General features: G+C 39.6%; 1 protein-coding gene across 1 annotated transcript; it reads left to right on the top strand.

The window, feature by feature from the left end:
* The first annotated feature begins 6,459 nt into the window (after positions 1–6,459).
* Positions 6,460–10,691, top strand: LOC129743087 (uncharacterized). The gene is made up of 2 exons (XM_055735039.1): positions 6,460–10,294; positions 10,510–10,691. Exons 1-2 carry the CDS (start codon positions 6,460–6,462, stop codon positions 10,689–10,691), a joined length of 4,017 nt encoding a protein of 1,338 aa, XP_055591014.1.
* Positions 10,692–11,487: the final 796 nt, after the last annotated feature.

Here is an 11,487-nt window from a genome sequence, read left to right as displayed (position 1 = left end):
AGCCTTATATACAATTAAAAATCTGTCAATGAATTTTGATGAAAAAAAAAATTAATTTTTTTTCCAAAATTTTTGTTGAGAAATCCCTGGTTTTGAGAAAAATTGCCCGGATTTTTATATAAAATTGCCCGGTTTGTCCAGCCCGAATATGTGCTGAAAAAATTCTGGCAATTATATGAAGGATTGGATAGCAATTAAGTCAACTCATAAATATGTCTCCAAAAAGTTGAGATTATGCAAATTCGACATTAACGATTTGAACTATCTAAAAGTGAACTGATTTACAATAAATGGACGGTTCTTCAATTGACACTCTGTCGGGTCTCTCCCTTTCTTGCTTTGACCGGTTCGTAAAATGAAAATCTCACATATAGAGCTGTCGCATGGATCATATCAACTGGTGAGTTGGCATCGTGGTAAGACATCGGACAACCAACTCGGAGGACTGGAGTTCAAATCTCGGCCGATGATATTATTTTTTCGTTTTACTAAAATGACTCAAAATCGTTTATATTGCTTTTGGTGGGGAACTCGAATCTCCAACGATTCGATCATTGTAGATATATCGCCTACACTTTTGTAGCTATATATGGTATTTTGATAAGTTTATTACAATCTTTTCATCTGATATATTTGTTTGAATAATTCTGTTGTTCCTGCGATATACCTTTTTAAATGTATGCTGAGATGTGTTTCAGACATCATTCACCTACAACACCTCAATTCTCAGTTATTCAAAGTTTAAAAAAAGGCGAAAAAACTAGCTTCGAAAAAAAGACTGTAAATCAGCTACGGAAGGCTCAAAATAAATTCACTTGGTGACCAAAAAAGCTGAAGTTAGAAACTTAACGTTGCACAAAAGGATTTTTTTTTAAGACCCTGACCACCAACAACGAAAAAAGTGGTGTAAAAACCGAACTTTTTAATAAATGAACCGTCAAAATTGTTAAGCCTCACCAGATAAATTTTGAAAAAATTAATTAAAAGTTGACGTAATTTGACACTTTTTGGCATTTTGTCGGAAAACGAAACACAAAATTTTTAACGAATTTTCAAACCTTTCGCTAATTGGCAATTTTTCTGGTTTCTCAGACTCAAATTCTACTTTGAGCTGGTTTTTGAGTATATGAACGCGAGATATCCGTAATAAATTTATATTCGCAAGAAAGGTGAAAATTTCGAGCAAAAGTTTTTTTTTTTTTGTTTCGATTATAGTCGTTTTAACATCTTTATGTCATTCGCGACTTATATCAACGATGATGTTGGCGGACAAGTCATTGAAAAACTTATCCGGTACAACTGTGATCGATGTTTACTCTTGGGCTCGAACTCACGGACATCGGCTCAGAAAGCAACTGACTTGCCAACTGAGCTATATCACAAGCCTCAGAGCAAGAGTTATCGTAATACTTAGTTAGTTTTATTTTTTTATTTCTAGCCGAAGCTTAAGCGAACATCTTCTGGGTTGAACTTAACAACAATATTTTCGGTTCTATTTTTTTTTCGTTAACAGAGAATCCCCCCCTCACTGTTAAGTCAATTTTCGATTAGCCCTAAGAAAAGTTTAATCAATTGCCAATCAAATTTTCTCCAAAATCATTTTAAAATATCCCCCACCGTATATCACATTTGTAGACAGGGCACATCACAGCGTTATCAAACAACACATCGCATGGCATGAAACTTCGTAATTTTTTTTAAGCTTTAACTAACTTTTTGTTATTTTTTTTGAGCAAATTTCCACATTACATTCTTGTTTTTCTTTTGTCACCCCTACCCCCCTTTCGAAATTTCCAAAAAATCCGAATGGGGAAATAAATTCAATAAAAAAATTCAATTTTATTCAACTTTTCGATTAAAGATTACTTGATTTATGGGTTTTGTGCAATGATATAGTGTGCAATTTTATCGCATACAAGTTTTAATGCAATTTAATCCGCTTTATTAGTTTTTTGCATTATTTTTATATTATATCCCCCTTGCGATGATCCGGCTCAGAGTGACAAAAGAAGGATTTGAAATTTGTTCCAGCCTAATTTAATCATCTTTTCAATTTACATTTTATTATATTTGTCGAAATGTGAATAGTTCAGTTTTAGAAAAAGAAAATTAGAACAAAAAAACTATTCATCGAATTCTGATTTACAGCAACTTAAAATCTTAGGTTTATGAAATTTTCCAAAAGGCATTGAATACTGTTAATTTTTACTAAGTTTTTACTTCTTCCTTTAAATAACTTTTTAAAATTAAATCACGCGTTTTCTAACTCTGTTAATAAGTTAGGAAATTTAGATTTTTTTTTCCTTTATCGATTGAACAATTTTTTTTGTTGGCTTTTGATTTCCTTAAGTGAAACGAAGCCTAATAAACTTTTCAAATTGGAATTTTTCGCAATGAAAAATGTTTTAAAATGCTGAAATTAAATTCAAAATTGTAAAATTTTATTATTATTTTGTAGTTTTTCCTCATCAATGTTCAAAATCTAGCTTTTAGAATATGCAGTTTAATTTTTGATTCTATAATTGGATTTTCATTACGATGTAGAATAAAAAATCAGGTATGAAACTTAAAATTGAATAATATTTTTCTTGAGTAAAATTACATTATTTTATATGACCGTAAAAGTAATCAGTACCGGGCCAATCCGGGTCATGTTAACAGAATTCTGACAATATCCATTTGATTTCAAATAATCGCATTTTAGTTACCAGAATCCGATCATGATTATTTTGTTAAATTAGAGTTTTTGTTTGGTTTTTCAAATGACTGTTTTTGGCAATATGTTCTTTCCAACTAATAGCGTTTTTCACCTCATAAGGAAGATTAACAATCACATCCAAGCCAAGGTTGCCGACATCATAGAAAAATCTATAATTTCATAGAATTTTGTGCCAAATTTAATCACAGAATCTGTGTCAAAGACCACAAAATTCTAGAAATATTCACAGATTTGACAGAATTTTAAAATTTTGGACTTTTTTTCAAAATTTATTTTTCTAAGAAAACATTATTTTGGATTATTATATTTGAATTGGAAAAATATGATAAAATTGGTAATTTTAATTGATTTTCGTTAATTAAAATGTAAAACATGACTTTACATGACTTTGGAATAAAATTAACGAAAAAAGCATCACAGAAAACCGTCACCAAATTTTTGGAATATCACAGAAAGTCAGAAAGACAGAAAGTCAGAAACACAGAATTTTTTTTCGGCAACATCCATTTTACTGGTGCCACGTGAAGTGTACAGTGGCTACTCTGGATGATTTTAATTTAAAAAAAATTGGAAATCGAATGTCATGACTCTGATTTAATCCGAATAAAAATTAAAAGTTAATTTTCAAAGTCAACAATAACTTTTTTGAAATCCTCTCTCCGATGTGTTTTTCTTCGCGCAAAGACGAACGCAACGTATTTTTATATATAAGAAAATGTTAAATGAAAAAAATAGATGAGAAGAAATAAACAAGATTCAATAGTCGCAATTGAAAAATGAAAAGTTATATTTTGATAAACTCAACATCAACTACTTTTATCAAAACTTGCAATTGCGAATTTCGTGTAAAATTTTGCACTCCACACTTAATAAATAGTATAATTATTAAATTTTGACATCGCCCAAAACTTTTTTTCGTTATTTTTTTGAATTAGCGCAATGAGTTTTAATTTTGTATGGAAATTTGTATTGGAAAACAAAACTTTTCATCAAAAAATCGCCAGAGATGTACTTAAAGTTTCAAAAAATATAACTTTGGATGAAATATTCCTTGATTCTTGCAGTACAATTCATGTTCAACAAAGCACAAACCTAACTCTTACTCCAGAAAAGATATTCGATATTATACACAATTTTATGAAAAGATCACCGTAATTTATGTTTGCTACTTTAATTTATCGGCCTTATCGGTGAAAAGTGATGTCCTTTTTAGTTGGGACATCTTAAGATAACGAAATTGATAGATAGAACGTTAGATGAAATGAAAGATGGTAATTTCTACTTTCATTAAAAAAATCATTCAAAATGGAAACGCATTGCGCTAACTCAGGAATCAACCAAAGCATCTCAAATTGATGTTTGGTGACCTAAAAGTCATCGGAAAAACATATAGGAGCAAAAAGGTAGTACGTCTCGGTGGTCGAGTGGTTAGTTAGCGTGCTAAGACGGTAATCGCTGGTCCGCTGATGGCATGGGTTCGATTCCCATCTCGGTACTGGGTGGTTAATGTTAATCTTAAGTTGTCCATGTCATTTGGAAGCACTCAAATTCAGAGTGGGTGACCACCCTATGAAAACATCCCCGCCGATGGAAACACCAGCGACAAGCAACAGATTCAAGTGCTACATCAGCAAACTGATCGAATAAATCGAATTGATAATTCGATTTATCGATCAGTTATTTGTTACAAAGAAAACTATGTGGCCATTTGAAGGAGACTCGAACGTTTCCAATTCCATCACGATGCACGATGTGGCATCGTATTCAGTGGACGGGGCCTTCATCGTGGCTCTGTTGATAGCCGCGCTCGTATTTCATTGGCGGTGCAGCCAACGCAGGCTGCGCCAACTGGAAGAGCATGCCAAGCGAGCGAAGCTTGGCATCGCTCAAGTGTAGAAGCCGTGCACATTTGATGCTGACACGGGCAGCATATTTGGTGCTGAGGTCAGCAGCACCAAAATGACAGACACCAACCCAACTGGACACCATCGAAGGTGCTGGTGGCACGCCACTCCAGAAAAGTGCACATTTTATGCCAACGGAGGCATCATCAACGGAACATCGATGACGGACGCATCATCAACCGTCATCATCGTTCAAGTGGACTTATGTAAAATTTGGAAAATAAAATTCAATTCAGTTTCTCCCGTCAGACGAGTTGGTTCTGATTTTTTATCATATCCCTTGCTCCTCCGGGAGGCTTCCCGGAAGAAGTTTTTGTACATTTCAGGACCATTAGTTTCGGGGGAAACCATTTCTGGTGACCCCGACGTGATTGCAGAAATGCAATCACAAAATTGAACAGGCCATCGAGGTCTTTGTGTAATAAATCGACGCGCGCGAGTGAAAAGTGAACGAGCCGATTACGCGGCAAAGAACAGTTCGGGCGCTGCCCTGATGACAATTTAAGAATAGTGAAGTGACTAAAGCAAGAAGTGCCGCTGGAAGCCATGTAACCTGTAGATTGTTAAGTGCTCAAACTCCCCCGGTGGGGGAGCAGTCTTCCCAACAATCACGTTTGCCAAAATGTCAAATCAAACCAAAAATTCTGAACCCACCAATATAACCAAGTGAGTGAGTGCAAGATGGGAAAATACAATGTGCACACAGTTTATTGCATACGTGGACTGGCGTAAATATCCTTTAAGGCTCGGTTTGATAAACGAGTCTCCACTCTCACAGAGGATGCAAACAAATACGCATTTCTCGCAAAATGTCTCGAGTACGAGCCTGCCAGAAACACTTGTGAGGCACTCGAGAACTCTGGCCTACCCTTCCACGAGGCATGGGCTAAGCTGGAGGAAAGATTTTACAAAAAGAGAGTAGCATTCGAAGGCTACTTCTTCAACCTACTAAAATTAAAAAAGATGACTAAACCATCGCAACGAGCGATTCTAACACTGATCGATGCCGTCGACACATTGCTATCTGCCACAAAGCAGATAGCCAATGAACAGGTCGGCAATCTAGGCTGCATTGCCAGCGGTTTACTTGTCGGCATCGTTAAAGAGCGATTGGATGAATCCACCTTACTGAAGATTGAAGAGAAAATGGACTTGCAGAAGATTTATTCGTGGGCTGATTTTAAATCAGAATTGGAAAAACTCGCAAATCAACTTACGTGCAAGGCAGCTGCCGAAGCTGCCCATGTTAATCATCGGCCTCAGTTTAGAAGCGCTGCTGTAGTCAGCGTCAAGGCCCCTGCAAACAATGAGAAAGGAGTCACCCTGCGATGTTTCTTCTGCTCCAATGACGGACACACGGTATTTATGTGTCCAAAATTCACGAAGATGGACATCTCGGAAAGATGGGAATCCGTAAAATACGGGAGGCACTGTTTCAATTGCCTCCTACAAGGACACTCTACTAAAACATGCAAATCAAACAAAAAATGTCAAACCTGTAACGGCAAGCATCACACTTTGCTGCACAGGGACACCGTATACAAAGGGGAATCCGAATCTCGCACCACTCCAGGAAAAGACGTCGCTCAGGCGTCCACATCGTCATCACAAAAGTGACTAGAACGAGAAGAATATGTCTTCCTAGGCACGGCGATCGTAAACGTTTCAGGAGAGAATGAGTGGCATTCTCTTCGATGCTTATTAGATTCAGGCAGCCAGATAGAAACGATCACAGAAAAGGCTGCTCGTACGCTAGGAATCCCCACGCACCCCACCAATATTACCATAAATGGAATTGGTGGACAATTAACTGTGAGAAGAGGCATTAGCACAATAATGACCTCCAAATACAATAATTTCGAAGAGGCACTGGAATTGATGATAGTGCCCAAGATCTTGGAAAACCAACCCTGCACAACATTAGATGAAAATGAGCTGACCATCCCGAACGAACTAGAACTCGCAGATCCGACGTTCTACAAATCCGGCGAAATAGACATTCTCCTAGGAGCGAGAGTGTTCTTCAAAATATTAGGGCCCGGTCGACTCAACACTATGAATGGCCCCAACTTTCAGGAAACGATCCTAGGTTGGGTAGCATGTGGAGTACTTCAACAAGGGAGTTCCACAACAATTGACACAGCAATAGTTTATGTTGCCAAAAATGAATCAAATTTCCCCCAAGATGAATTAGCCAAACTTATCGAGAAGTTTTGGCGTCTCGAAGAATGTAGTCCCCACGAGTGGGAACCAAAACAAACAAATGAAAGTGAAGCCGAATTACACTTTAAACAAACGTTGCAAATAGCTGCTGATGGCAGATATATCACCCGCATACCATTATGCGGAGATCCATCATCATTGGGGGACTCGTATCAACAAGCTCACAGAAGATTTCTCTCACTGGAGCGAAGACTTCAAAATAACCAAGATCTCTACGAAGAATATCGCACATTTATGAACGAATATGAACATATGGGACACATGGCACCCATCACAGCTGACGATTTTCATAAAGTTAAATACTTTATACCTCACTCATGTGTAGTAAAGCCTGAATCAACCTCTACCAAATTAAGGGTAGTGTTTGATGCCAGCGCGAAAACATCGAACGGAATATCCCTCAACGATATTCAAATGGTGGGACCCACCATCCAAAAGGAACTCTTCGATCTACTGATTGAGTTCAGAACTCACAACAAGGTATTAGTGGCAGACGTCGCCAAAATGTACAGACAAACACTTGTCGCATACGAAGACACTTGGCTACAATGCATATTGTGGCGCAACAACCCCAACGAGCCTATGAGAGCATACAGATTGACGACTGTCACATACGGTGAAGCGTCTTCCTCGTTTTTAGCCTGTCGAGCTCTACATGAAGCTGCAGAAGACTATCGTGAAGTAAACGCAAAAGTAGCAGATGCAATTCAAAACTCATTCTACGTTGATAATCTCATGATCGGAGCCTCCTCCACCTCCGAACTTATTGAATTAAAGGAAGGCATCGAACATGCCCTATCACTCCACGGATTTCCACTACGAAAGTGGGCTTCAAATGATAACAGTGTACTGGAGGGCATTCCGGAGAAAGATCTGGAACCCCTGATTCAAGTAGGAGACCAGGAAGTTATTAAAACTCTAGGAGTGGGCTGGAACCCCATGAATGATTTGTTCCAGTTCATCAATGTAAAGAATTCGAACGAAGTAATCAGATCACTAACGAAAAGACAAATGGTCTCGAAGATACTGAGGTTGTACGACCCCATTGGTCTAATCCAACCAGTAATCATCACGGCCAAGATCCTAATGCAGGATTTATGGACTCACAACATTAGCTGGGACGACGAAGTTCCAGACCGTTCTCTTCAGCAGTGGAGAATCTTTGAAGCATCTTTAACAGAATTGAAATCTATCGAGATTCAAAGGATGACAATCCCAAGCCAAACCATTGTCCTTGACTTGCACGGATTCAGTGACGCATCGGAGAAAGCTTACGGATGCGTCATCTACATGCATTCGATCGATTTGCAAGGCGAAGAACGCACAAACCTGTTATGCGCCAAGTCACGGGTAGCACCTCTAAAAAAGGTTACTCTTCCACGTCTAGAACTGCTAGCAGCAGTATTGCTAGCAGAACTCGCCTCCAGAATAAAAGGAATACTAGGGCAACGAATCACATCGGAATATTACTACAGCGACTCCCAGGTGACACTGAGTTGGATAAAATCTTCTAGTACACGCTGGGGGACATTCATCAGAAACAGAGTAGAAAAAATACATGCATGGACGGACCCAGACCGTTGGAAGTACGTCTCGACCAAAGAAAACCCTGCAGATATGGTCTCCAGAGGAGTACCAGTCAAGAAATTGATAGAATCAAAGTTGAACTTCTGGTCACACGGACCAGAATCCATCCAAAAAAGAGAGAGATATCCCCTACCAGGATACCAATACGATGTGACAGCTGAACAAGAGAAAATCAAAAGACCTGCTGTTCTGCTTGTAGCAGCCAAGGGAAAGGAGTGTAAAGACTACATATCAGAATTCCCTCATCACAACTCATTCAGCAAAACAGTAAGACATTTCGCGTGGATCAATCGAGCAATCCACAACATGCAAAGAAGCAAAGGTTATTCGGACATCACATATGAGAAACGGTCCGGGCCACTCACCGCGAATGAATTAGAAGAAGGATTATTGCTAATATCCAAAATCATGCAAGCCACTATCTACCCAAATGAAGTGGCAGAATTAAGGAAAAAGGGAGAGGTAACTTCAAAGGGACCATTCCAACACTTGAACGCAAACGTGAAAAATGGCGTAATACACGTCTCAGGAAGATTAAATAATGCAGAAATGCCTGCATCTCAAAAGAATCCCGTGCTCATTCCTAAATCGCACCCATTTTCAAGAGTCATACTTCGACATATCCATGAAAGTAACTTTCACGCAGGAATGAACATAATAATAAACGAATTCAGACAAAAGTTCTGGATGAAGGACCTGAGAAGAACAGTTCAGGGAGTCATCCAACAATGCATATTGTGTACAAGAGCACGCCCCAAACGCCTACAGCAGCAGATGGGACAATTACCAACACCAAGAGTAACAGAATCATCAGCATTCACTCATACTGGAGTGGATTTATGCGGTCCATTTGAGGTGCTGATAAACCAAAAATCAAAATGCAAGACAACGGCTTATGCATGTATTTTTGTATGTTTCGCCACAAAAGCCGTACACCTAGAAGTCGTCGAGGACCAGACGGCAGCAGCCTTCATATCAGCGCTGCTTCGATTCACAGCTGTAAGAGGAGTTCCAGATATTATTTACTCCGACAACGGACGCAACTTCGTAGGAGCTAGCAGAGAACTAAATCGCCTACGAAAAACATACAACAACGAAGTATTTCAGAACAAACTAGTTGACTCAGCAGCCAGTCATGGAATACGATTTTCGTTTATCCCGCCTCGAAGTCCGAACTTCGGGGGACTCTGGGAATCGAACATAAAAGAAGCCAAACGTCTATTCAGCGCAGCCGCCAGAGGAGTTCAGCTGAATATAATGGAACTTCAAACACTATTTTATCAAGTAGCCGCAGTAATGAACTCGCGGCCGCTAACACCGATCTACACGACGCCTGATGCACCAACCGCACTCACGCCTGGACATTTTTTGATAGGTCGGCCAATGCTGACTGTACCTATTCCAACACAAAATGAAAGCGCAAACAACCTAACGACTAGATGGAAACGAATACAATCACAAATCGAACAATTCTGGAGAAGGTGGAGAGACGAATATCTTCATCAACTGCGAGATTATGCAAAATGGACCAAACAAAAAGCTAACGTCAAAATTGGTCAAGTAGTACTGGTCGGAGACGACAACATTCCTGTAGCAAGATGGCCTATGGGAATCATTACTCAAGTGTATCCAGGCGAGGATGGAATAGTCCGAGTGGCAGTCGTGCGAACCTCCTCCGGGATCTACAAGCGTAACGTAAGAACGCTAGCCCCTTTACCAATAGAAGAAGACGAAGATCCCGAAATTGCATCAACAACTCAACAACCAGAAGGTGTGGCCTCTGATGAACGACCACCTCCACCCGAAATAATCGAACTTGAAGATGACCCCCCGCCGCAAGCACCACAAATGATTTGGGACGGTAGGCTACGCCCTCGTCCCAAAGGGGGGAGAAAATGGAAGCACTCAAATTCAGAGTGGGTGACCACCCTATGAAAACATCCCCGCCGATGGAAACACCAGCGACAAGCAACAGATTCAAGTGCTACATCAGCAAACTGATCGAATAAATCGAATTGATAATTCGATTTATCGATCAGTTATTTGTTACAAAGAAAACTATGTGGCCATTTGAAGGAGACTCGAACGTTTCCAATTCCATCACGATGCACGATGTGGCATCGTATTCAGTGGACGGGGCCTTCATCGTGGCTCTGTTGATAGCCGCGCTCGTATTTCATTGGCGGCGCAGCCAACGCAGGCTGCGCCAACTGGAAGAGCATGCCAAGCGAGCGAAGCTTGGCATCGCTCAAGTGTAGAAGCCGTGCACATTTGATGCTGACACGGGCAGCATATTTGGTGCTGAGGTCAGCAGCACCAAAATGACAGACACCAACCCAACTGGACACCATCGAAGGTGCTGGTGGCACGCCACTCCAGAAAAGTGCACATTTTATGCCAACGGAGGCATCATCAACGGAACATCGATGACGGACGCATCATCAACCGTCATCATCGTTCAAGTGGACTTATGTAAAATTTGGAAAATAAAATTCAATTCAGTTTCTCCCGTCAGACGAGTTGGTTCTGATTTTTTATCACATCCCTTGCTCCTCCGGGAGGCTTCCCGGAAGAAGTTTTTGTACATTTCAGGACCATTAGTTTCGGGGGAAACCAGTCTGTAAGCCTAAATCGGCTAAGACGGTGTATGTCTTTTTTTAAAAGGCATTTTTTGCAGCTGTCTATTGAGCATACTATATTCAACTCGTGACAGTAAATTCCTACACCTGCACGGACGATAATGATTTTGATAATGAACCGTCAGTATAGAATATAATATGACAGACATTTGTTCCTCTACGAAACCTAATAACCATTCTTGAGGAGAAAGAAATTTGACTTTAAAGCCCATGTAAGGAAAACAACTCGGTAGTGTTGAATCGTTTGGCGCTAAACTTAACTCTTCTAATTTGATTACTTCAGGACTCAGGACACACGTTTGTATGACTCGATGTTGTTTCGATATTTCCTGACAACCAGAGACCAACTGCCTGATTATTTCAAACTTTCACCCTGTGCATAAAAGAATTTGGAACTTAGTTACCAAAATTTTAT

The sequence above is a fragment of the Uranotaenia lowii genome, chromosome 2 (assembly GCF_029784155.1).
Source record: "Uranotaenia lowii strain MFRU-FL chromosome 2, ASM2978415v1, whole genome shotgun sequence".
NCBI classification, from domain to species: domain Eukaryota; kingdom Metazoa; phylum Arthropoda; class Insecta; order Diptera; family Culicidae; genus Uranotaenia; species Uranotaenia lowii.
This window is presented reverse-complemented; position numbering and strand designations above follow the sequence as displayed.

Excerpts from the sequence above, each read along its gene's own strand:
- LOC129743087 (XM_055735039.1), top strand. The coding sequence starts at position 6,460 with ATGACCTCCAAATACAATAATTTCGAAGAGGCACTGGAATTGATGATA. Across the intron at positions 10,295-10,509 it reads ACCACAAATGATTTGGGACG|GAGACTCGAACGTTTCCAAT; the intron begins GTAGGCTACGCC and ends GGCCATTTGAAG.